The sequence below is a fragment of the Xenopus laevis genome, chromosome 8L (assembly GCF_017654675.1).
Source record: "Xenopus laevis strain J_2021 chromosome 8L, Xenopus_laevis_v10.1, whole genome shotgun sequence".
NCBI classification, from domain to species: Eukaryota; Metazoa; Chordata; class Amphibia; order Anura; family Pipidae; genus Xenopus; species Xenopus laevis.
In genome coordinates this window covers 16,104,635-16,132,578 of record NC_054385.1, presented here as the reverse complement: position 1 = coordinate 16,132,578, position 27,944 = coordinate 16,104,635, and the positions used below count along the sequence as shown (strand labels likewise).

The 27,944-nt window shown below is 42.3% G+C and overlaps 2 protein-coding genes across 10 annotated transcripts in view; both read left to right on the top strand.

Annotated features, from left to right (window-relative positions):
- The window catches only part of strbp.L (spermatid perinuclear RNA binding protein L homeolog), a 121,786-nt gene extending 112,024 nt beyond the window's left edge, over positions 1–9,762 (top strand). For 6 of the 9 annotated variants that reach the window (XM_041572058.1, XM_041572059.1, XM_041572055.1 and 3 more), the window contains 5 exon segments: positions 230–364; positions 1,608–1,748; positions 4,084–4,252; positions 6,217–6,261; positions 9,301–9,762. In XM_041572058.1, coding sequence (XP_041427992.1) covers positions 230–364; positions 1,608–1,748; positions 4,084–4,252; positions 6,217–6,261; positions 9,301–9,377 — 567 coding nt within the window. In that variant the 3' untranslated portion in view covers positions 9,378–9,762. 9 annotated transcript variants of the gene reach the window in all.
- An 11,120-nt stretch (positions 9,763–20,882) lies between these two features.
- LOC121396884 (zinc finger and BTB domain-containing protein 6-like) overlaps positions 20,883–27,944 on the top strand; it is a 133,765-nt gene continuing 126,703 nt past the window's right edge. The window contains exon 1 of the mRNA XM_041572478.1: positions 20,883–21,086. The gene's annotated coding sequence lies outside the window, so the exon portion shown is untranslated. The remainder of the gene's footprint in view (positions 21,087–27,944) is intronic.

Sequence of the window (27,944 nt, the reverse complement as noted above, 5' to 3'; positions counted from 1 at the left end):
AGAATAATTTCTAAGATGATAATTTAGAGCGATGTGTGTTAATGACAAGCTTTCTCTTTTTCTTCCAGTCAATTTACTGTTACTTGTCAATTAATTTACTGAATAAATAGAGCAGCTCTTAATTAGAGGCTTAGAAATTGTAAATTGCTGCACTAAAATTGGCCGTTAGTATTGATATGCAATATTATCTCTACCAAGTGTTATTTAACCTAATATTCATGCCGTGCAGGTACGGACTCAGGGTCCCATACTTACAGCAAGTGGCAAAAACCCAGTGATGGAGCTCAATGAGAAACGACGAGGTCTGAAATATGAATTGATATCAGAAAGCGGAGGGAGTCACGACAAGCGATTTATTATGGAGGTAAATGCCTTTTTTTTTTTCCTTTTACAGCTGACAAACCCGGTGATGCGGTTGGGATGCAGGAGATCTTTTAGTAATATAAAGTTGTTCTATAGCTGTTTAGCAAAGCAAAGGTCTGCTAGACACGCTTTTTTTTCTTCTTTTTTTTATATTCAACTACAACACATAACTCTGGGTTGTTGACTGTGACTACACAACAACATTTGTGTTGAATGTTTATGAAAAATACATTTTTGTTTGGTTGAATAGGACAAAACAGTGCATAAAATGGCTCAAAGAATGGTTCAGTTTAATCCACCAGCCTCTTTGGTCATCTGTTGAAATGTGCAAGGAACGGATGACCGTATTTTGCCATTAAATCTTTGAATAATGGGCATATTGTATCAAAAAAGAGAGAGGAACCTGTTTTATCTTCTACAGCTATAGCTGGCCACTGACACGCTGGCCTCCTCCGGGATATACAATCAGCTTGTGTTTGTGCCAAAGTCTACCAAATATCTGGCCAACAAATGGTGTAGCTTTCTTTTGTTTGCACAGAAACAGTGTCGGACTGGGACACCAGGGGCCCACCCAAAAACCTTTGACTAGGGGCCCACCAATTGATCTAAGACCAGGGGCCCACTCTCAGTACTATTTTTCTTCCTCTCCTCACTCAACCTCTATTCTCCTAGTCTATTTTCTTTACATACTATAATACTAAAACCTGTTATTCCATCTATTTAGCCACTTTGTTCTCATAAAAATAGGGAATGACCATGAAATAGGCCAAATGTTTAGCAGCATGAGGGCCCACTGACACCTGGGCCCACCGGGACTTTTCCTGGTATCCCGGTGGCAAGCCAATTTGGAGAAACAGCACACCTCACAAAACCCAAGCAGCGTGTCCTGGTGCTCGGTGGTAGGGGAATCGGCAACCACCCAACCAAGGTACGTAGAAGGATCACCAGCACACCGGCATACGTAGAAGGATCACCGGCAAGCCCTTGCAATTTTATTAATGCGGTGCCTGGTAACTTAACTCCTGTGTGCCGGTGATCCTTCTACGTACCCTGGTATCTTGGTGGGCCAGTCCGACACTGCTCAGAAAGCAGCAAACTGGGTCATCAGTCAAATCTGGGTTGACAGATTAGTCAATTATTTGGATTAACAGCCATGTTTGGGAAGCATTAGTCTGTTTGCATGTGGCCTGTTTGTAATGAGCTGACTTGGTGTTGATAAAAAAATGATTTATTTCTTTTAATAGGTTGAGGTAGATGCACAAAAATTCAAGGGAGCTGGGCCAAACAAGAAGGTAGCCAAAGCTAGTGCTGCACTTGCTGCTCTTGAGAAGCTCTTCTCTGGACCTAATGCAGTAAACAATAAGAAGAAGAAAATTATTCCTCAGGTACTTGCAATGCTTCTGCTTGTTGTTTTGGTCAAATCCAAGAACGGATACATAATCCGCGTAACTGGGTGTGCAATGTTGAATGTTTTCTAAATTATTATGTATTTTTATTCACGCGTATTGCAAACCAAATGCTTAGATGATATTTTCTTATAATTAAAAATACAGTTTGGGGTTTAGGCTTTACTAAAATATAGAATCATTTAGTAAATTCTGAAAATGAAAGGGCTAATGTTACAGGTTGGGGGATTGATTATCTGGCATGCTAAGGTCACCAGGCCATCAAGTTCAACCTTATATGTCTTTATATAACCTCCTAACTACTATTTGATCCAGAGGAAGACAAAAAGCCTCCTCTGAAGCCTCTCCATTTTCCCTCAGAGGGGGAAAAATTTCTTCCTGACTCCAAGATGCAATAGGACTAGTCCCTGGATCAACTTGTACTATGAGCTATCTCCCATAACCCTGTATTCCCTCACTTGCTAAACACCATCCAACCCCTTCTTAAATCTATCTAATGTATCAGCCTGTACCACTGATTCAGGGAGACAATTCCACATCTTCACGGCTCTCACTGTAAAAAAAACCTTTCCGAATAATTAGGTGGAACCTCATTTCTTTTATTCAGAATAGGTGACCTCATGTCAACTGGAAAGACCTACTGGTAAATGAAGCATTAGAGAGATTATTATATGATCCCCTTATATATTTATACATAGTTATCATGTTATCCCTTAAGCGCCTCTTCTTCAGAGCGAACAACCCCAATCTTATTACATTAAATAAATTCAGTAGGATTCTTGCAACTTCCATCAAGTATAAGGTACTCTTTTATTGTTACAGAGAAAATGGAAATAATTTTAAAAAATTACAATTGGACTTTATGGGTGACTTCAGATTCTTCCAGCGGAGTTGCACAATCCATCTTCCGCAATCTCTGTAAACTGACCGAGAGATCGGTTTTTCAATGCATGCGCAGTTGGAGCAGTTTGCCAGTTCACGACAACTGCGCATGCGTGAAATTGCACGGAAATTGACGATCTCTGTCAGCTTACAGAGATTGCAGAAGATGGATGCGTGCAACTCAGCTGGAAGAATCTGCGCCTAGGGGTAAGTATGGAGTATGGGGCATTTCCCGGAGGGGGGGGGTTATTTAGCCTGGGGGGAGGAGGGAGGGGGGTCTACCTGGGGGGGGTATGGGTTTTTTCCCGACAGATTGAGTTCTCCTTTAATCAAATAATTCTGATCTTGAAAATGATTTCCCTTTTCTCTGTAATAATAAAACAGTTCCTTGTACTTACTAACTAACCGTAAATTGGGTTTATTTCATTTTTTAAATGTTTTTAGTATATTTTATGTAACCAAGGCAGCCCTGAACAACTGTTGGGCCACAATAGGGTATTGAATTAGGAGATTTCTTTATGTTCCCTTAGGACTGTAGTCTTCAAAGGGATTTCTGTCCAAAAACACAATGCTAATTGGAGCAGAATTAATTCCATATTCACTTTTCAAGTGCTTTAGGAGGGGTTGTTCACTTTCTAACACTTTTTTCAGTCCTGTCGGTTTCAGATATTTCCCCATAAATAAAGACTTTTTCCAATTACTTTCTATTTTCTATGTGTGACTGTTTTTCTAATATTGAAGTGTGATTTTTCACCTTCTAAAGCAGCTCTGGTAAGGGTCGCTGACCCTGTAAAATGTTCTAAATAGAATCCCTGGGTTTCATTAAAGGCAGCTCTTATAATATTTGCTAATATTAAACAGACACTGCGGAGAAATGTATCCACTAAATGTTGAAAAATTGTAATGGTTCCGAATCTGCGCCTGAATTACTGAGCTGCCAGACTCAAACACCAGAGACACGAACATTCAACTTTCAACTTGGATTTTGGAAAAATGGTAAAAAATAAAAGATGAAAAGTAATAGAAAAAAGTCTGCATTTCTGGGGAACAATTTGAAAACAATTGAAGTGGAAAAAAAGTCTTTGGAAAGGTTTTCTCAGAACAGTATGCGAAATGATTTACACACGGAACATTCCTCTAGTTCAGGGATCCCCAACCTTTAGATCCCGTGAGCAACATTCAGAAGTAAAAGGAGTTGGGGAGCAACACAAGCATGAAAAATGTTCTTGGGGTGCCAAATAAGGGCTGTGATTGGCCATTTAGTAGCCCCTATGTGGATTGGCAACCTACATTGAGGCTCTGTTTGGCAGTGTGCCTGGTTATTATGCAATTAAAATTGGAGAGCAACATGTTGCTCAAGAGCGACTGGTTGGGGATCACTGCTCTAGTTGGTATATTAATGTGTATTGTTTTGCTTTCTCTATGGCCTCAGACTAAAGGAGTTGTAAGCACGGCAGTATCAGCAGCTGTACAAGCAGCCCGAGGAAGAGGACGAGTAGCGATGGCACGAGGTGCTTTTGTTGGAGCTACTGCTGCTGCCGCTCCCGGGTATATAGCACCAGGTATGAGACGGGAAGAAATGCATCCTGAAATATTTAATGGTAATTAATGTGATTCTATTTATATTAATGGAAATCTATACCCCCCCCGAACAATGTCGGTCTGTATAAAAAGATATTGCATAAAACAGCTCAAATGTAAAACCCTGCTTCATGTAAATAAACCATTTTCATAATAATAGACTTTTTTAGTCCTATGTGCCATTGGGTAATCATAAGTAGAAAACTGCCATTTTGACACTTGATAAAGGGCAATTTTGCTCGAAACATATAGTGTTGAATAAAGGATCATTTGCAGCAAAGCACTGCGTCCTCCTGGTCTGTCTCCACCTAACCCATCTACTGTTAAACCTCACTGTCGCATTCCAGATAAGGATTTTTAGTAGGGACTAGGAATGGGCGAATTTGACCCGTTTTGCATTGCCAAAAATTTGCTGCCGGAGAAATTTCACCGACACCCATGAAAAGTCTATTGACATCAAAGAAAATTTGACATGCGGCAAATCTTTTTTTGACGAGCGTCATTTCTTTTTTGACGCGTGACACCATTCAAGTCTATGGGAGTCATTTCCACGTCGAAACAAGGCAAAAAAAGTTGGAATTTTTGAAGCAGGGGGTTCATTTTACCTATAAAAATCATACATCGTTTGTTTCAGGATAACCTGGGCTTTCTAAATCTGCTGACATGTTTGTGTAGTTCCACTTCTGTAACAAGATATAAGGGTCTAAATACAAGTAATACAAGTCTCATTGATGCTAAATCTAAAAAAAAATAATGTACTTTTTATACATTCCCTCAAATTGCTAATATTGCTAATATTCATTGAGCTAAAACTAGTAAAAAATGCAAGTGTGAGTTCAATACTTTTTATAAATCAAATTGTATAAAATACACTTTTCTGTTTAATCAGTGTTTTACTTGTTTTGTTAATGAGGCTTTTACACCTATAGGGTTAGACACAGGGTTGGACTGGGGGGCTTGGGGTCCATCGGGGATACTGGCCCAGGGCCCCCTTCTGCTCCCCCCCTGCTGCTCAGACGTGCGCAACGCATTTGAGGGGTTGCGCCACTGAGAAGTGGATCTGGGCCGGCGGGGCCCACAAGAGCTTGGGGCCCACCGGATTTTTTCCCGGTGTCCCGCTGGCCCAGTCTGACACTGGTTAGATACAAACTTGTGCCCTGACTTTAAGATGCTAATCGCTAATAATATGATAATAATTAGCCATTTGGGCACTGACAAGAGGTGTGAAATGGAGATTGGGTGAATCAAAGCAGAGCAAATTATCTTGATCTTCATCACTTGATCTGATACATGGGGAAGAGTTTTTTAAAATGTCGTGAGAAAATGTTGTTTAAAATGTCGTTTTCGCACCATTTTTATGTTGTTTGAAAGACAAATTTAGCCGGATTTCTGTTCTGTAAATATGTAGAAAGTATTTTACTCCAGTTTACCACCACTTTTACGCCAAAGATGGGCTCTCTCCACTTTTGTTTTCCCCCTCTAGGCACAAAGTTTCTTCGTAAGGCAACTTCGGGCGACTTTGGAAAACGAAGCGCCGCACGTGCCTTCCCCCAGGCGATTTTAATTTTAGCCGGCGGTGGGCAGGGGAGGCAGTTCGGGGAGATTGTCGCCCCGAAGAAGAGGAAATTTGTCCCTGGGGCGACTAATCTTCCCGAACCTGCTCGTGTGACCAAACCCTTAATGAAATTTCCTCTCAGTTCAGTTGATACAATTGGTGTGATTGCCCTTAAAGAGTCAATAGTAATTTATTTCCTCGTGGGCCCCACTGGGGACAGGATCTGAGTAGGGGCTGTGATTTCCTCTGGATCAGTTACAAGCCAGGCAGTTGTCTCTTTGGGAAATGTTAAAATGAATGAATGTCTCTTTTATCAATATCATATTAATTCAGCTAAGAGCATTTGGTGCAAAGAGAAGTCAAATTATGCTTCTGTTTATAAAATTAAATACAGAAACAACATTTTATTTATTTTATTTTTCTTTACAGGATACGCAGCCCCATACGCTTATAGTGCTGCCACTCCAGCATATGGTATGTATAATACGACTTTATTTGCTTTTTTAAATATTTTTATTATTATTTGTAATCAAGTCTAGAATACTGTATGTATTCATTGTTATTAGAGCACGTACAAAAACAAAAAAAAAGTTTATGGAATAGTCAGTCTTTCGGGTGTTTTTTCTCTTGCCGGTCTCTTTACAGTCTCTCCACTGTCTAATAAATCTCCTGTGTGGGATTCTATACTAAATGCTTTATTGGTTTGTAAGTAGGCAATTTGGTGAAGGTTGTTTTATGATTAATGGGACTAAACACAAAAATGTTCACCATTATGAATTCTTGATCTTAATGCAAATCTTGGTGTAAAAATAGGCACCCTTAGAATTAATTGCCATTAAACACTGGGTGCCGCCAATTTAACTGAACATACTACACCATATTAGTCTCTAATTTCTGTTGCCACAGGAGCTGGTCTTGAACGTGGTCATTAGTGATGGGTGAATTAATTTGCCAGGTGTGAATTCGCAACGACTTTGCGTGTATCACCGCCACCGAATAAATTTGCAAATTTGCCGGTGTCAAACAATTTTGATGCCAGCGACAGTTCTGATGCCGGTAACAATTAAACGGGCGCACATTGACTTTAATGTGCGTCAATTGTTGCCGGCGTCAAAACATCGTTTTTGCAAATTTTTTGCCCATTTCGCGGGAAACTCAAGCAAATTCGCCCATTGCTAATGGCCATACATGATCAGATCTGCTGGTTTGGCAAGGTTGCCCAACGAGCAGATTTAAAGACGATATGCCCACCAAAGGCAGGGCGATATTGTGTTAATCCAGTCGTTCAGATTATATTGAAGGAAATGGGTGTCGACTGGATGAGGACCACATCAACTAAGCGATGCGGCTCTCGATCGCAAAAAAAATAAAAATCTGCCCAATTATTGGCCAGCTATTGATCGGGGAGACCCACTGAAACACCCCATAGATAAGCTTCTGAATCGGTCTAAAGAACCGATAACGGCAGCTTTAATCTGCCCATGTATGGCCAACTTTAGCCATGGGTTTCTAGATAGCCCTATACATTGGATTCCTATTGGTCAACACTTAGAGCTGCAATCGATGAAGAAAAATAGAAGCACTGACCCAAGGTTCATAATCCATCAAATGACCAGTACATAATTATGGGCGTTTTGGTCGTATAAATAATGAACTGGCAGTGGCAGATCTTAAGTATGTAAATTCTACTGAGGAGGGCAATCTTAAGGGACATGATGATTTGGGACCAAAGTCTGATTGTTTAAATAGCCAGCAAGAGAAAAGTGCCACATTAAAGGGCAAGTCAACCCCAAATGAAGTTACATTTATTGAAAATTTTCTGTGCTTTTAAAATTATTTGTTAAAAACAATTGCTATTGAAAATCCGCATTTGCTTAACTCCTGGCTGTTACTTTTTATGTTTAAAAAGTAACAGCCAGGAGTTAAGCAAATGCTGATTTCAAAAGAAATTGAAATTAGCAAAAAAAAAGTCTTCGTTCCCCAACAAAGACAGGTCTGTCAATCAGCTGCCTTGTCTTACATTGTATCAACAGTCACAGCCACCAGGGTAGAGAATAAACAGAGGCATACACTGTTTTCATTAGGCAAAAACCCATGTTTTGGGTTGACATTCCCGTTAAAACCTAAATATGTCCAGAAAAACAAGGAGTCTAATAAATTATGGTGAGCAGTACTAGCGGCAGTTTGTCCCATCTGTCACACCAACTTACACATTTTGACCGTGAGAGCCACTGAAATGGGATCTTCCCGGTACCTTTCCCTGTAGCACAGGGGTCCCCAACCTTTTTTTTACTCGTGAGCCACATTTAAATGTAAAAATATCTGGAGAGCAACACAAGCATAAGAAAGTCCATGGGGATGTCAAATAAGGGCTGTGATTGGCTGTTTGTTAGCCCCTATGTGGACCGGCAGCCTACAGGAGACTCTGTTTGGCAGTATATCTGGTTTTTATACAACCAAAACTTGCCTCCAAGCAAGGAATTCAAAAATAAGCTCCTGCTTCGAGGCCACTGGGAGCAACATCCAAGGGGTTGGAGAGCAACATGTTATAATTTATCTTCATTTTCCGAAGTCACCAGAAGCTGCCTCACAAGGAAAGTTCGGGCGACTTCGGAAAACGAAGCACATTCCCCCAGACGATTTTCAATTTAGCCAGTGGAAGGCAGTTCGGGGAGATTGTCGCCCCAAAGAAGAGGAGATTGGTCGCTGGGGCGACCCCAAATCTGCTCATGTGGCCTGACCCTAAAGGTGTGGTTCACCTTTAAGGTAACTTTTAGTATGTTATAGAACGGCCAATTCCAGGCAACTTTAGAATTGGTTTTCATTATTTATTTTTATAGTTTTACAGTTATTTGCCTTTTTCTTTTGAATCTTTGCAGCTATCAAATGGGCGTCGCTGACCCCTTCTAAAAAAAACGAATGCTCTGTAAGGCTACAAATGTATTGTTATCGTTACTTTTTATTACCGATCCTTCTATTCAGGCCCCTCCTATTCATATTCCAGTCTCTTATTCAAATCATTGCATGGTTGCTAGGGGAATTTGGACCCTAGTTACCAGATTTAGATGCAAACTGAAGAGCTGCTGAATAAAAAGCTAAATAATTTAAAAACCTCCAATAATAAAAAATGAAAACCAATTGCACATTGTCTCAGAATATCCCTCTCTACATCCGTGATCCACAACTAGTGAGCAACATGTTGCTCTCTGACCCCTTGGATGTTGCTCCCAGTCGCCTTAAAGGAACAGTAACATCAAAACGTACTGTAAGTGTTTAAAGTGATACTTTTAGCTTTAGTTGTACTGGCAAATACAACCTCCACAAAGGGTATACCAAACAGCCAATTGCAGCCCTTATTTGGCAGCCCCAGGAACTGTTTGCATGTTTATGTTGCTCTCCAACATTTTTTTACATTTGAATGTGGCTCACGAGTCGAGGTTGAGGAACCTTCATATCTTATGAGATTGGTGCTGTGTTCTCACCCTGGAGCTTTCCCTTGTCTTCTCTCTGCAGGTATCCCCAAGAGAATGGTTCTGTTACCAGTTATGAAATTCCCAGCATATCCAGTTCCGCACTACTCCTTTTTTTAATAAACACATTCGACCAGAATGTCGGAGGAAGGACGTCTCTTCTTCAACTGAGCAAAAACCCCCTTTGTAAAAGAACTTTTACTTCTTACTTTTTTTTTATTTTAACAGGTATCCACATTTAGTTCTATAAAACTTGAAGACTCACATGTACTGTGAAATGTTACCTCATTTAAAGAGAACTCTTTCCCAGACAGAAGGCTAAACAGTGTATAGATTTTTTTTTTTTTTGGTTGTTTTTTTAAGCATCGGAATTCAAGCCGGGATTCTGTTCTAGAGAAAGAATAGGAGCTAAAAGGATAAATTTTAAATGATGTATGAGACTGTAAAATAATTTGTGAAGGATGTATAATATTAAACTGATAAAATAAAATGTTTTGTCCTAGAATGGAAGTGAACTTTTTGATTGTTTGGATTAACACAATATCTTTGCCAACTTCGCTGCACACTGGACCAATCAGAGCAAAGTTAAACTTACTTCTGCTGTTCGAAGAACTTTTGCAAGTAAAATTCATTCTTTCTATTTCTTTTCATTATAGGAGTATTTTTACATGTATAGAGGTGGCCATAGACTTAAAGATCCGCTCGTTTGGCGACATCGCCAAACGAGCGGATCTTTCCCCGATATGCCACTAAACTGCGTGGCTATATCGGGGGTAATTTGAGCGTTCGGCCGTATGGCCGAACGATCGAATTACGATGCGGTAAGTGGCTCCGACGGGTCGGTCAGGTAAAAATCCAACCTTCCCGATCGATATCGTGGCCAGATATCGATCGGGATGACCCGTCGGTAGCCCCCATACACGGGCAGATAAGCTGTCAAATCGGTCCAAACGACCAATATTGTCAGCTTTATCTGCCCGTGTATGGCCACCTTAACATGAGTGCTATTGTCTCTGGGCAGTTGTCCAAACAGAAGAGTCTCCTGATGCTTCTCTACTCCGTTCTATCACTCAGTTTACAGAAGGAACGTTTCTTGCATCAGTAATTGAAACTTTGAAGAGCACAGAGCAATTTAACATTGAATTTTGTGTGTAGGGTATGTCTTCGTTAATGGCCCAATCAATGGGGGAGGATTGCCACATGTTATGGCACCCCCAAAGATTATCACTTACCTGATACCACGGGCCTGTGTCCCTGTTAGCAGAAAACTGCACCGGCCCAGGCTAGAGTGTATATTCTTTCTTCAAAATCGTGTGGCTGATGCATGTGCAGTAAAGTGAAAAGGCCAGATTTTATTGTTAAAGTTCAGCTATTAACACTTTTGCACACATGCGTAAAGAAAGGAGGAGGAAGAGGAACAGGAGAACAGCCTGGGATATCAGTTAAGTGATTGCAATCTTTGGGGGGTGCCCTAACATTTGGCACCTCCAGCGATCGGACTTTTCCTTCTCCTTTAACACCCATGTTACATTTTTAACAGAGTATGTGTTTGTGGTAAATGCTGATCGCTCAAGCAGAACAAGAATGGTTGGCTTCCCACAATGCAATGGAGCCACACTCAAGCAGAACAAGAGATGGGTGGCTTCCCGCCATGCAATGGAGCCACACTTGAGCAGAACAAGAGATGGGTTGCTTACCACTATGCAATGGAGCTACACTCAAGCAGAACAAGAAATGGGTGGCTTCCCACCATGTAATGAAGATACACTCAAGCAGAAAAAGAGATTGGATGGCTTCCCGCCATTAACTGGAGCTACACTCAAGCAGATCAAGAAATGGGTGGCTTCCTGCCATGCAAAGTAGCTACACTCAAGCAGAACAAGAAATGGATGGCTTCCCACCATGCAATGGAGCTACACTCAAGCAGAACAAGAGATGGGTGGCTTTCACCATGCAATGGAGCTACACTCAAGCAGAACAAGAGATGGGTGGCTTCCCACCATGCAATGGAGCTACACTCAAGCAGAACAAGAGATGGATGGCTTCCCACCATGCAATGGAGCTACACTCAAGCAGAACAAGAGATGGGTGGCTTCCACCATGCAATGGAGCTACACTCAAGCAGAACAAGAGATGGGTGGCTTCCCACCATGCAATGGAGCTATACTCAAGCAGAACAAGAGATGGATGGCTTACCACCATGCAATGGAGCTACACTCAAGCAGAACAAGAGATGGATGGCTTACCACCATGCAATGGAGCTACACTCAAGCAGAACAAGAGATGGGGCTTACCACCATGCAATGGAGCTACACTCAAGCAGAATAAGAGATGGGCGGCTTACCACCATGCAATGGAGCTACAGAAAATCTATTGCATCCAGAACTAGAACTGCATACAAAACAATGTTCACAAACCAGGGCCAGAACAAGGGGTTGGTAGGAGATTCAAGTGCCTAGGGTGCATGATTGTGTAGGATGGGAGTGAGGGGCTACTGAGGCCAGAACATAAGCCTTGCTTATTCTACCAGTGATCCCGAATACCGATCTCTGAATATTTTTTATTGAATTTTCCAAAACAAAGATGAGCAAATGTGATTTAAAGGAGAACTAAATCCTAAAGTTTCAGGTTGCCAATAGCAGCAATGATCCAGGACTTCAAACTTGTCACAGGGGGTCACCATCTTGGAAAGTCTCTGTGACACTCACATGCTCAGTGGGCTCTGAGCAGCTGTTGAGAAGCTAAGCTTAGGGGTCGTCACTAATTATCCAGCAGAAAATGAGGTTGGTCTGTAATATAAAAAAATTAAAGGAGAAAACACTGAACAATCTGCAAACATAATACGAAAACCTCAGTCAAAATGAATTAAAAATGGTACGAACTGGCTCAGCGTTTTATGGGACTATAACAGCTTTTTCTTGGTGATGTTTTGTATTAGTTTTTCGTGGTATTTACACTTTATAAAACCTTGTAGAGTTTGAGTGGGAAAAAAAAGACAATTTCTTAGAGAAAAAATGTGAATCATTGAAAAAAAAAAAAAAATTTTGAATTTTAGTAAATAGGCTCCTTAATGGACGCCTGAATATCTAGGCTCAGCTCTGTTGCAAACCTATAAATAGCTTTTTCCTACTTATTATTAGCTTGCTATAAAGAACAGTTACAAAGACATTTCACTCAGATATGTAGGTATGTTTCTGAAGAAACTGTGACTATTGTGCATGCTTCTGGTAAGGAAATTATGCACTAAGCTCCACTAAGGTTTATCTGCATCCTTTTATTTTACTTTTATTATACGGCTTCCCCATTAGCCCTAGTTCCCAGATAAGTACTGTTTTTTTTTAATGTACAGGCTGTGCGTTATTCGAACACCCATTATGGAGAAAGCTTAGAATTACGGGAACGCTATCTCCCATTGGGGCAAATTTACTAAAGGACGAAGTGACTAACGTGGGCAAAAACTTCACTAGCGAAGGAGATAGACTCTAGCGGTACTTCGCTCCCTAACGCCTGGCGAATTTGCGCTCTGGCGATGGGACGTAACTGCACAAATCCACTAAGATGCAGATTTTACTGAACGTTACCTCTTGCGCCAGACTTGCTTTCGCCACCTCAGACCAGGGGAAGTGCAATAGAGTAGACTTACTCAAAAAATAGTTGAACATTTTTCTAAGTCCCAAAAAAAAGCTGGCGTCTTTACCTTTTTTCAGGGAGATAGGCTGCAAATTTTTTTTAGGCGTAACTGCCTTCCCCCCTACATTTCCTAACATATGGCACATAAACTATACACTGGACTCATGTGTTGGGCAATGTAACAAATTAATTTTATTGTGTTGTGTAATGTATTTGCTGCAACAACTTCCCGGCATATGCAAATTAGGCAACGCTAGTGCAACTTCGCTTTGTTGGGCGCAGTAACGATAGTGCAACTTTGCCAGCGTTCGGCGCCCTAGACGAAACTTTGGGTTTTAGTGAATTAGCGTTGTCCTGGTGAATCTACACCTTGCGAAGTGTTATGCTGTGAGCGAATCCATTGCTGGCAAATTTTCGAGGTTAGAGAATTTGCCTAATAGATTCCATTTTAAACAAATTATTCAAATTTTTATATATGACTTTTGTAGTTTGTACCCAACCAAGATATACAGAAATGCATTTGTGCAGCCCTAGTCTAATGGGCGTTCCAGATAATAATGGGGACCGCAGATGATAATGTCCATGTGTAAGAGCCAAAGAGGAGGTTCTCTACACTGTGAAACCGTTTAAAGCATCACATGTTGAATTATAAGCAAAGACTTCAATACATTACAGATGTTCACTGGTTGGGGCTTGTGCACATAGCTAACACAATGGCAGTTGGTAGTTATACTTTCTCATAGATCACTCTAGATTATTTCGTTGAGCAGCTCAAGGCTCCGACGAAGAGAGTTAGAGGGATTAAGATCCCCGGTACTAATAACCCAGAGGAAGGGACTAAAGGTGGCCATACACGGGCCGATAAAAGCTGCCGACAGACTGTGTCGGCAGCTTATTGGCCCATGTATGGGGGCCCCCGACGGGCTTCCCCGATCGAGATCTGGCCGAAAGTCGGCCAGATCTCGATCGGATGGGACAGAAAATCCCGTTGGATTGCGGCCGCATCTGTTCGTTGATGCGGTCCCGCGATCCGACCGCCCGTTTGCCGAATGCTAGGATCCGATCGTTGGGCCCTAGGGATCTGCTCGATATTGCCCACCTCAAGGTGGGCATATCGGAGGGAGATCCGCTCATTTGGCGACGTCGCCAAACGAGCGGATCTATCCATGTATGGCCACCTTAAGTGTATAGATTTATTGATGTAGATATTCCCCTGGGTTCCACTTAGGGAAAACCTGCATTCTGGACATAACCTCTGGTTGCCGTTTTACTGGGTGTTCCCTGTGCCTTCAGGGACAATTGTGTCTAGTTCTGTGAGTATATAATATTCTTTTTTGGTCTGTGTTGTACCAAATATGGTAAACTCCTACGTGGATGTTCTGTTAAATAAACGTAGTTGTTGGTTAAGCATAAAGAACCACTGGTGCCCAATGTTTGGTTGTTATAGTTGCACTACACCTGGCCTCCACTCCATTGTGAGGGCCTACTCCTGTGAAAAAGGGTCTCATCCTTGGCACAAGTAATCCTGAATTTAGGATTGTAGCAAAAAAGATCATACAATTTATTATAGTGCTACAAATAGTAAGTTAGCTTGAAAAAAAGACACACGTTCAACCTTTCAACTCTTTTTAAACCTGCCTAACTGCTAGTTGATCGAGAGGAAGGCTAAAAAAATTCCTTCCTGACTCCAAAAATGGCAATAGGACCAGTCCCTGGATCAACTTGTACTATGAGCTATCTCCCATAACCCTGTATTCCCTCACTTGCTAAACACCATCCAACCCCTTCTTAAAGCTATCTAATGTATCAGCCTGTACCACTGATTCAGGGAGACAATTCCACATCTTCACAGCTCTCACTGTAAAAAAACTCTTCTGAATATTTAGCCGGAACCTCTAACCGGAATGGATGACCTTGCTGGAAAGACCTACTGGTAAATAAAGTCTTTCCTCATAGCTAAGATTTCCCATACCTTTTACCAGCTTAGTTGCCCTTCACTGTACCATCTCTAATACAATAATGTCCTGTTTGAGTGATGGAGACCAAAACTGTACGGCATATTCTAGATGGGACCTTACCAGTGCTCTATACAGTGGAAGAATGACCCCTCCTCCCGTGACTCTCTGCCCCTTTTAATACAACTCAAGACCTTATTTGCCCTTGGTGTTGATGCTTCATGACCCAGTAAGAAATCTACTGTCTCACCGACGATGAAGCGCCCAATATTACCCACTCTTGCACATTCCTTGGAACCGCCTCTTTCCGCGTTTTCAGGTGCATGTTTTACATGCGGAGGAACATGAAGGAGCAGGTATTGTTGGGCACTTAATTGTCCGTGGGAGAGATTTTTTTTGCAGCTGGGCGATGACGTGTGTCAGTCTCCATTGAATTTGCTTATTTTCATCCATTGTGAGAACAAAAGTGATACAAAAATGGATGTTTACACTGGCATGTGTTTTCTGGCTTTTTTCTGTAATAAAACAATACCTTATCATTGATCCAAACTAAGATATAATTAATCCTTATTGGAAGCAAAACCAGCCTATTGGGTTTATTAAATGTTTATATGATTTTCTAATAGATTTAAGATACAAGATCCAAATTACAGAAAGATTCATTATCGGAAAAGCCCCAGGTCCCGATCATTCTGGATAAAAGGTCCTATATCTGTATACGTATGATGCTGTGCAGAGAAACTAGAATCCTTTGTGAAATAACCACAGAAGCATTTGGCTGCAGAGTAGAGCAGTGCATAATAGTTCGGATTAATCGCGCCCCTGCAATGCACCCCTTTATTTCCCTTTTTAAAATCCATTGCAGATACATGTATAGTCCATTTTTTTGGGGAACGAAAGAACAATCGGCACAGGCAAGAGCTTTGTGAGGTATAAGCTGGCGGCTGTTCTGTTTTAGAAAGGTGGAGGTCAGGTGGAAGCTATGTTATTGTGTTTAGGGTAAGGTCACACAGAGCGTTTCGGGGAGATTTAGTCTCCTCCTCTTTGCGGCGACCAATCTCCCCGAACGCCCTCACTCTGCACTGGTTAAAATGAAAAATCGGCGGCGCTAATCACTCGCAGCGGTTCGTTTTTCGAAGTCGCCTGAAGTTTCCTTGTGAGGCACCACAAAGCGATCTTCTTCTTTCTTCAAATTTCCCGGGGCAGACGCATGCGCAATTGAAAGAAATATCGACTTTTTAGTTAAAGTTTGGCTTTTCATTCCACTGTGCATGCGCAGCCGCGTGAAGACAGAGTAAACCGGAAGAGGATCGCTCCGTGGTGCTAATTGGTATAACCCCGGGCCTGTGCAGTTTTCTGCTGATAGGAGCACCGGCCTGGGGTTTCAGGTAAGTCAATACAATGGGGGTGTCTAACATTTGGCACCCCCAAGTCCTCCAAGCCTTTCCTTCTCCTTTAAATTGACTGTTTTCGGGCAAAACCCTCTGAAAAAAACCTTCAACATCTTCAAATGGTTCAAGGGACCTCTACCATTGATTCCTACATGACCACTACAGCAAGTTAAGCCATGGGAGTTTTAATTGTTATGACATTAGCCCTAAGGACTATGGGGCCAATTTATCAATGTAGGTGCCAAACGGCACAAGGGCAGCAACCCGTAGGAACCATTCAACAGTTAATTGTAATAAAAGTACAAAATGAAGGCAAAGATTTTATTGGCAGCTTTCGGTACCTTCTCTGATGCAATTTACCACCTCTCAGTTCCGACCATTTAAAAGGCCAAGCTCTTTAAGCTCTCTTATACTTAGTCACCTAGGGGCATATTTATCAAAGAGTGACGATAGAGATCACACAGTCCACTAGATTGAAATTACACGACTCTTCATTCATTTCTATGGGATTTTTAAAAGAGGATCAATGGGTGAAAGTGAAAGTTCATCCTTTGATAAATATGCCTTTCAAAATCCCATAGAAATGAATGGAGAGTGGCGGAATTTCACTCTAGCAGACTGTGGCAATCTCTAACTTCACTCTTTGATAAATATACCCCCTAGTTGTTTGGATGCACTTTGAATGTCCAGTGGTACTGGGTCACTGCACTATTTTGTACCTCTAAGGGCTGAACCCTCCACGTTGCGGCTTGTTCCGCTGCGCTGAGAGGAAGCACATGCGAAAAGACAAATGCACCGAAATAGAAATGTCAGACAGTGTCGCAGCATGCATCCGACGAGACACGCCTGGCAAATGCGAACGCCGCACGTTGCATCTTTATCCGACAGCCGTGTCGGATACACGCAGCGACAAGGTCCGGCATTTCCATTACCTTATATTCGGTGCATCCGTCTCCTCGCATGCGCATCGGAACTAGCCGCATCGTGGAGGTCAGCTCTTATATGAATCTAGTTGAACTATTTAACCTCACAACGTACAAGGTATAGGATGTGCTACTTCAACAGAACCAGGTTACATGGGCAATACAAATTCTCCAACAAAGTTATGAAAAATCATGTACTATTCTTTGTAGGGTTTTTATCGTATGCTCAATAAAAAACTAGATTATTTGGTTATTCCTTCACTGCAATTCACTATTAAATGTGTAAATGCACATGAGGCTGAGAAGGAACATCTCTGCACAAAAAGACCCAGTCCTCATTTCCTTGGGTTTAAGATCAAAACGGCAGACTTTAGACCTATAAAACAATTCTGCAACTAAAAGAAAGATCGTGGTTGTAGATATCATCTATCCAATAGGGGTTACAGATCCTTAAAACACAAACTTGAAGGACACTTGATTCTTATCAACCTAAATGACTATGAAACTTGTACTTCTCTATGAGAGCTCCACATCTACCTCCTACCATGTACAAACATACACAAAGCAATAGAGGGGGTTTCACAGTCCACACATGTCCCATTTCAAGCTGGGCTCCTCAGTGCATTGACTAGTAAGCAGTAAAACCCCAGGACAAAGAAGTACTGAGTGGAGGGCTGTGAAGGGTGAAGAGCAAGATTTTGATGTTGATCCCAGTGACCTCAAACTAGGTGTTTCTTTTTGAATTCATGGCTTGAAGGAAAAACCATGGGTACTGCTAAACAGATCCTCCTGTAGGCTGCCAGTCCTCATGGAAGCCAATACATTTGGCACCCCTAGGATCTCTCTGCATGCTTCCATTGCTCTCCAACATTTGAGTGTGGCTCACTGGTAAAAAGGTTGGGGATCCATTGGCTTTACAAACAACTGGCCACAGAGGAAAGCTTCCCAGAAGGCTATCCTCAAAATATAATCAAAAACAAATACAATAATGATTCTAAATGTGTTGCTAACTTTATTTTCAGTTGTAGACATTGGTATTCAGACAATTTGTAACTGGCCTTAAGTCCTTCTGGGTATTTTTGTTTTTGCAGTTGCCAGGCTTGAAATGTAACTTGGTTGTTAGGACATAATTACCATAGAAACCAGGCAGCAGTTTGGACATCGGAATGATGAAGAATAGGCCCAAATACAAATGATAAAATAATAAAACGGTTTGCTTGATTGTCGTGGTCAACAACTCCCGCGACTAGAGACCATTTTTTGGTTGCAAGAAGGAAAGGGAAATCTAAACATGAAAACCACAAAAAGAAAAAAAATCTTTTTAAAAAATAAAAAATACATTACCCCCAATACTATATAGACCCACGCACAGCCCACCATTCTCTGATGTCACTGGAGAGGCAGGGCAAGCAGACAAGGGTATAAATATAGAAATCTGGATGTGGAAGTGGCACATAGTAAGGACACAGCTTACGGAGGTGCAGGAACAATCAGGAATTCTACCAGTATGATGCTACAAGCATGGCTGATACTTTATTCTCCTTACAAAAAGCAGAGGGGGGCTGATAAAGCATCACATCCTTGAGACTCTACCCAGAATGCACGGCTTTCAAGAAAGTTTTATGAACCTACAACATGAATATTGACACCTTCTGGCTTTTGTTGTACAAACACTAACCCAACACCCTCCCTCAACAAATACGTCACATGTTAGTCCCATCCTTCTTCTGAGCTCCTCAAATTTACATCTTGGGAGTGGCTTTGTCATAGCATCTGCCATCATGTTTCATGGTCTCATGTTCGCCTTGAGGTAAGTAAATAAGTAAGCAATTAAGTTTCCAAGTTTGGAGCTGATGGAATGAAGCCATTTCTTGCATATATTTCTTTTGCATATAAAGAAATATATGCAGGCGCTGGCGGAATGGCGCATCGGTTGCTATTACTGTCACTCATCGTTCAAATGGGCAGTTACACCTCCGTCCTCTACCCTCCCTTCTCAGCTGTCAGTCATACGAACTCCACCCCCAGCCTTCCACCCTCAGTCTTCTGTTCTCCATTCTCCTCCCTCAGTCATCTGCCTTCAGTCCTCTTCCTTCCACCATCGATCACCACTTTAGAAACTTATGATAAGACTGCCGGCTGAAAAGAGTGATCTGAGGGGGGAGTGCTGAGGAAAGAGGGTGGAGGGCTGAGCAGGGAGGGCAGAAGGAAGTGGACTAAAAGGAAGAGGACTGAGGGCGGAAGGCAGAGGACTGAGGGCAGAGGATGGAGGGCTGAGGGCGGAGTTCGTATGACTGACGGCTCATAAGGGAGGGTAGAGGACGGAGGTGTGACGGTAAAAGCAACCGATGCGCCATTCCGAAGGCATAGAACATCGCATGAAGGACGTGTATTTCACTGCAGGATGTTCTAAAATGCGTTCCGTACACACAGACTTAGTGCACCTTCAGACTGCAGCAACGGAGCTCAGGAGCTGGTGGGAGACCAGCGACTCATCACCCCACCCTCTCTTCCCCCTCGACAATGTGTTTTCCACAATATACAAGCACAGGGCATTGAACAATTAGGTTGGGGGGAGCAGAATGGAGCAGTGACAGGCAGGCAAGTGAGGAGCTAGGAGCAGTAGTGATCCGCTGATCTAAAGCAGCTGTATCCAGGGGGGGGACGGGCAGTGCTGCACTTTTGAAAAGACCCAAAGTCACGAAAGGAGGCGAAGTTTAAGTCTGAATCCATGAGTTCGATTCTACTGAACACCAATTTTTTTTTTTAATCCCCTAGCCACCAATGTATTATTTTAATATTCTATAGGCCCCTGCCACCAAGTTAAAAAAAATTGGGGCCCCCAAAAAATATTTTTTAAAGAAACATTGGTTGCAGAGGCCTATAGAATATTAAAATAATACATTGGTGGCCAGGGGATTAAACAAAAAACACAAATTGGTGTTCAGTAGAATTGAACTCGTTGCTTCAGGACTTCAACTTTGCCTCCTTTCGTGACTTTGGGTCTTTTTGCCGCTTCAGGACTTCAATTTTGTCTGTTTTCGTGACTTTGGGTCTTTTCAGGACTTCGGCTATTTTCATCACTTCGGGTCTTTTCGCCACTTCGGGAGTTCGGCTTCGGATGTTTTTGTGACTTTGGGTCTTTTCAGGACTTCGGCTATTTTCGGGACTTCGGGTCTTTTTGCCACTTCAGGAGTTAGGCTTCGGCTGTTTTTGTGACTTCGGGTCTTTTTGCCGCTTTCGGAGTTCGGCTTCGGCTTTTTTCGTGGCTTCGGGTCCTTCAGCGCTTCCGCATTTCGGCTGTTCCAGACTTCAAAAATGGCCACACGGCTTCAGCAATCACAAGGGGAGCCCTGCTCTTTCAAAACTGCAACACTGCAGGCCCCCCCTTCAAGCCCAGGCCTGGGACACTTGTCCCCCCCTGATGGCAGCCCTGCCCTGCACTACACAACAAGGAGGGGGTTGGTCGCAGGGGGCAGCAGTGATGATCAGATCGAGGGAGAACGCTTGCTTTACGAACGGCTTCAGCATAAAGCTGTGCAGGGGAGGGTGGCTGGAAGACTTCTAAGCTGCATATAACTAGCATGAAGCGGCTTTGGACTTAGTAACATGGGAAAATTCCATCCATTATGTTTCTAGAAAGTGGCAGAAAGGGGTTTACCCCCCCACATCCCAGGTATCCAAAGTGTGCAGCCCCTGTTCCTTAACTACAGCTCCCAGGTGGCAGAGAGATGGACATAGGACAGTTACTGTATGTGGAGACTGGGAACAGGCAGGTAGATGGGAGGAGTTTTTCTACAGCAGAGTTCAGTCTGTCAGTCATTGCTATGACCACTTCCTGTGAGACAATGAGCAGACACGCCCACTCTTCATTTCAGCCTGGCGTCTGACCTGAGAGGTTCTCATTGCAGCTCTGATTTACTGACACAGGTAAAATGCATTCAAAACTTTTCTTTTTCTCTGCATTGTTACATTGTGATGAATCATATGTCTGAATATGAAGGTTATGTACAATGTCCCCTTTAATAAGTCTGGAACATAACTCCGTGATTCCTCAGAATGGTTTGTCTTGTTTACTCAGTTCCGTTATTTGTGTTTTTTGCCATTTTGCTTAATTTATTGGTTACTTGAGCAAGATATTGGAGCCTCGGGCCGGATTTACATAGCGGGCACCCCTAGACCCGCTGAGGTTCGCCGCCCCGGTCCCCTCCCTTTGATTCAAACAGATTTTCATCGTTTGTACCAGAACAATGGGGATTTGCGAATGGGGAATTTAAAAAAACATTTTATCTCTTGCGCATCCCCACTGTTTCTGAACCAATGTGCTGCCCTAGGCCCGGGCCTTGGTGGCCTTTCAACAAATCCAGGCCTGTTCCTGAAAACTAAAGAAAATCTTCCCCCATTCCCCCTAAGGGTCAGGCAACACAGGGAGTTTTGGGGAGATTTGGTCGCCTGGCGACTAATCGCCTCGTTTTTGCAGCGACCAATCTCCCCAAATGCCTTCCCTGACTCTGCGACGGCTAAAATGAAACGCGCCGCGGTTCGTCTTCCCAAGTTGCCTCACGAGGAAACTTCGGGCGACTTCAGAAAACGAATCGCCGCGTGTGATTAGCTCTGGCGGTTTTTTCATTTTAGCCAGCGCAGAGTCAGGGAAGGCATTTGGGGAGATTGGTCGCCGCAAAAACGAGGTGATTAGTCGCCAGGCGACCAAATCTCCCCAAAACGCCCAGTTTGGACTTACCCTAAGACAAGAAATTACCCATTAGCTGTAGCAATTCTTTCTGCTTTTGCTTTGATCAAAGAAGCGAAAACTTCCTATCATTAGTCATTTGACTTGTAGCTCCTGAGTCATTACACCAGCTATTAATTGATCATCCGTCCTCTTTAGGGTTAGTTCAATCGAGGAGATTAGGGGAGATTTTGTCACCTGGCGACTAATCGCCTCGTCTTCTGAGACACAATCGCTACAAACTGCCTTAGTGTGTTTTCCCATAGGCTATAATGAAAAGTCGCCTGCGCTCATGCACACGTGGTGATGCGTTTTCCATAGTCGCCCGAAGTTGCCTCGCCGTGTGTGCATTAGCGCAGGCGACTTTTAATTATAGCCTATGGGAAAACATGCTGAGGCAGTTCGGGGAGATTGTCGTTCAGAAGACGCGGTGACAAAATCTCCCGAATCTCCTTGTGTGAACTTACCCTTAGAGTTGTACTCTAGTTCTATCTGTGGGCTGTACATGGCAGTTTTATCTGGGAGCATTATTTACAGGCTGTATCTGGCACTTTATCTTTGAGCTGTATCTTCAGGCTTTATCTATGCCCATAACCTGTTAGCAGAGTATCTGGGTAATCTAGAAGTGCACACGGGCAGATTCGGGGAGATTAGTCGCTCCGGTGACAGATCTCCCCAAATTGTTGCCCCGAAGAAGAGGCAAACTGCCTTCCCCTACCTTTCCGCCGGCTATAATGAAAAATCTCCAGTGGGATGGCACTCGCACAATTCGTTTTCCGGAACTTCCGGCGTCTTCGGACTTCGACTTTGAAGCGCCGCAAATGCCATCCCGCTGGCGATTTTTCATTGTAGCCGGCGGTAAGGTAGGGGAAGGCAGTTTGGGGAGATTGTTGCCCTGAAGAAGAGGCGATTTGTCGACTAATCTCCCTGAAACTGCCCATGTGCCCTTACTCTTACAGTCTTACAGTCTGTATAATGTTACAAGCATGGCTGATACTTCATTCTCCTTGCAACAAGCAGGAGGGGGAGTAGTGTCGCCATATTTGCCGGGGGGCTAAACCCGAACAAAGGGGGCGGGGCAGATAGCATTGGGGGTGGAGCAGTGATGTTCGGGTGGGCATGATGACATCAGAGATGATGTTGTGGAGTTATAATGCCGGGTCAGGGTTATTACATTACTTTTATGCAACTGATTAGATTTCTGTCCAGTTTTCACAATGTTTTGAATGGACAGCCCTTTGACAAACTGAGATGTCCAGTTGAGACCCACACGGCTGGAAACCCTACATCTACGGTATCTATTCTGCCTAAGGTTGCCACATGGCTGGTATTGTACCGGCCTGGCCGATCGTAAAAATGATGGTTGAACCCAATGTTATTAATAGGGAAAAAAGATAAATATATAGGAAGGCCGGTACAATGACGGAGCAGAGAATTTATTCACAGCGTTTGAAATGTATTTCCAGTATATCTGATTATGGACAAATAACCTACACCAGCCATCGTTGCACACTTCCGAAATAAGTACAGGAATAATCTTGGGGTAGGAGGTAAAACAACATACATTTGTAGCCGTCATGGAGAAAAATCTTAAGCAGACCAAGTTCTATTTGAAGGGCAAGGCCAGACGTAGCGTTTTTGCGTTGCGTTTTTAAAAAAAGAACAGTCAGGAGTAAATACGCCGCTGAAACCACATGCGACCGTCAACATGCGTTTTTCATGCGTTTTTCAGCACGTAGAATTCTTTTCCTAACATGCACTTCTCATTGTTCTCATTGAGAATTTGGACGCCATATTTAAAATACGCTGCGTATTTACGCAAAGTGTGGTTTCAAACGTACCAATCCCATAGAGTCTATTGATTTGGTAGTTTCTTTACGTATTGGCGTTTCTGCTAAAAAACGCCAATACTGGCGTCCTGTGGCGGATTTCAGCTTGCAAGCGCCCTGTGTGAATTGCCATAGTGCGTTTTCCATTCGTTTCCCATTCATTTCCGTGGTAGTGCAGTTTATGCGTGTTTACGCCTGACACACACACACACACCTCTCAATAAAATTATTATATAAAAACACATAAATTAGAAAAAAAAAAACAAAGGTGCAAAACAGTCATTCAGTATCAGATAGTGATGGGCGAATTTACTCTCGCGGCGAATAAATTTGTGAAACCGGTGCAAAAATTTGCTGGCGTCAAAAAAAAAAATGGACTCTGGCGTAAAAAAACCACGACATTTCCAGAATTTTTGGGCATTATAAGAATTTCACGGGAAATTCGCTATTTATTCGGTGAAACGCCACAGATTCACCCATCGCTAGTATCCAATGGAATCATGCCTTGTGTATGCAAATCCTGTTCTGCTGCAGACTAACTGTAACTGGTATAAGCGATGCACAGTCACTCGCTTGAAAAAAACGAGTATTGAATCCACTGTTCCCAAAATGCTGAAGATATAGGATAGCGTAATCTTTGTCGATGTTGCTTTCGCTCTGCTGATGAAGGCACCAATACATTTATTTGAAGAAATATCTAGCTCCATGGTTACATTTCAATGCAATATTTGGGAGGCAAGGGGATTATAAAGGAGCAACCTTAATAGGTCCTCCACCCAAAAGCTAGTACAGGTATGGGATCCGTTATCCAGAAAGCTCTGAATTACAGAATGGCCATCTCTAGTGATGGGCGAATTTCTCCTGTTTCAATTCGCTGAAAAATTCTCAAACTGCCAGCGAAATTCGCACAACTCTGAAAAACTTGTGAAACTTGAATTTTGACGCCGGCGTCAAAATATTTTTCGATGCCGGCAAAAATTCCGAAATTTTTGCCAGCAACTTTTCTAGCCAATTTCGTAAATTTATTCGCCGGCGGCGTAATGCAGAATTCACCCCTGCCGAATAAATTCGCCCATCACTTGCCGTCTCCCATAGACTCCATTTTATCCAAATAAGCCAAAGTTTAAAAAAAAAAATATTTTCTTTTTCTCTGTTATAATAAAACAGTAGCTTGTACTTGATCCCAAGTAAGGTATAATTAATCTTTTCTGGAAGCAAAACCAGCCTATTGGGTTTATTTAATGTTTACATGATTTTCTAGTGGATTTAAGGTATGAAGATCCAAATTACAGAAAGATCTGTTATCCAGAAGACCCCAGGTCCTGAGCATTCTGGATAACAGGTCCCATACCTGTTTTGTATAATGGAAGAAAAAGCCATTCTAAGCCACTTTACACTATAGGTGAATTAAAAAGTGAAATGGTATTAATGTTATTTGTAAACGTTAATTGATATTGAAAGTATTAAAAGCAGTTATCTGTCTGTTTATAGTCTCTGCCCTCCCTGCTCTGACTGCTGAAACAATATAGCAAGCCACCTGGCAACTAAAGGTATAATCACTAGGGGCTCCTAAAAAGTTACACACAATCAATGTTTACATTTGAGTAGGGATGCACCGAATCCACTTTTCGCAAAAGATTCGGCTGAATACCGAACCGAATCCTAATTTGCATATGCAAATTAGGGTTGGGAAGGGGAAAACATTTTTTACTTCATTGTTTTGTGACAAAAAGTCACGAAATTTCCCTCCCCGTCCCTAATTTGCATATGCAAATTAGGGGTTGGATTCGGTTCGGCAGGGCACAAGGATTCGGTCGAATTCGAATCCTGCTGAAAAAGGCCGAATCCGTAACCGAATCCTGGATTCGGTGCATCCCTACATTTGAGATCAGCAATATGGGGTATTTCTGTAGAAGTCGGACACCCCCTGTGATTATATAGTGAATAAAGTACCCCCTCTTGTAAAATATAAGGATATTATAAGTTACCGAGGAGTTTCATGACCATATAAAAACATGAGGCCGAAGGCCGAGTGTTTTTATACAGGTCATGGAACTCCGAGGTAACTTCTAATATCCTCATATTTTACAACTGGGGGTACTTTATTTATTATAATACACAAGTTTCAGTGAGTCATGTTACAGAAATGACATCAGAACTCACCATTTATAACTGATGACATCAGAACTCACCGTTTATAAGGATATAATTTACAGGAAATTCATGGCTTTTGTGTATTATAATGGCTTACCTGATAACCCTGGTGCCGCTATCCACTACAAACTACACCAGTCTGGGGTATTTCTGTGGAATATAAATATATAAACGGCTGTGCACGCTCCCGCATTAATGAGATTATACTTAGCCAGCTAATTTCTGGCGGTGCGTGAGACTAAATTTTAAATAATTGGAATTAGAAAAAAGTCGCACTCTGTATAATATATCTCAATTCATTACATTTTATTAGTTACTGAGCTCCCGAATTAATTTCAACCCTTAAAAAAAAAAAAAAAAAAAAAGTTTTATAAATAACCAAAACATGGCTCCCCTGGGGGGAATTTGAAATGGCCCAAAAAGAAACAACATGATTTATGGGATGGATCCCTCAATAATTAATCCTTAGACCCCCCCCCCCAATTTACTTTCCCGGTTTACCCCTATACTTTTTAGGGATGCACAAAATCCAGGATTCGGTTCGGGATTCGGCCTTTTTCAGCAGGATTCGTAATTCGGCCGGGCCAAATCCATCTGCCAGGCCGAACTGAATCCTAATTTGCATATGCAAATTAGGGATGGGGAGGGAAATTTTGTGACGTTTTGTCACAAAACAAGGAAGTAAAAAATATTATCCCCTTCCACCCCTAATTTGCATATGCAAATTAGGATTCGGAGTCGGTTTGGTATTCGGCCGAATCTTTCGGGAAGGAATCGGGGGTTCGGCCGAATCCAAAATAGTGGATTCAGTGCATCCTTAATACTTTACATAGCATACAGTAGACATGGCGGATAGTTCCAATTGCAAATAGTAGGGAGACTACAGGACACTTATTAGCAATGTAAATGACCTATGTAAAAATGTATTTGAATGATTTTATGTACGGAACTGAACTACCATTATGTTCTTATTACATTACAACTGTTACCTGTCCTTAAATACATTGGATTGTAATTGACATGTAAAAACCAATAAAAACGTAAATAAAAAAATAAATACCCAAAACAAATCATAGAAATCTCTGTAGAAGTCAAATACCCCCTCCCCCAGTGATTATAATTGCTTGCCGGATACCCTGGAGCTGCTGTCCACTAAAAACGAAACCAATCTGGGGTATTCCTGTAGAAGTCAGATACCCCCCTGTGATTATAATGGTTTACCCGATACCCTGGTGCTCCTGTCCACTAAAATCTACACCAGTCTGAAAAAGCCAATTTAACACAATCTTCTTCCTCCTCTGTCTTCTTTTCTCTGGGCCTGGGCAAGCTCATGCGCCTGCCCAAGAAGATGGTGATGATGAAACTCAGAAATACCCTGGGCCAATGCAGTTTTTAGCGAGCAGGAGGTACCAGCTAAGCGGTAATTGTCACTGCGGCGGTGGCACGCCCCATTAATTGCGCCTTTAGTTCTTTAGTTTTAACCTGACTCCTCAGTGGCGTAACCAGATGTTACTGGGCCCCACAACAAATTAATTTTAGGGCCCCCAACATGGGGGCAAATTCAATAACTTGCGGAAATTCGCCAGCTTCGCTCACATTGCAACACTACGCCAGGCATAGATTCACCAGGACAGCGCTCATTCACTAAAATCCAAAGTTGCGTCCAGGGCATCAAACTCTGGCGAAGTTGCGCTAGCATTGCCTAATTTGCATACGGCGGGAAGTTAAAGTTGAAAGGTATATGTTGCAGCAAATACATTACACTACACAAGTCCAGGGAACCTTAATAAAATAAAATAAAGTTGTTATATCGCCCTACACATGAGCCCACTGTATAGTTTATGCAGCATATATTAGGAAATGTATGGGGGAGCCCGGGTACCCAAAAAAATGTTTTTTACGGACTTTTGCAGCCTATTTCCCTGAAAAAGTAAAAGACGCCAGCGTTTTTTGGGACTAAAATTAAACTAAAAATTGAAGATGCCCTATACACTCCATTGCACTTTGGCTGGTCTGAGCTGGCGAAGGCAAGTCTGGCGGAACTGGTAACGTTGAGTAAAAGACGCATCTTAGTGA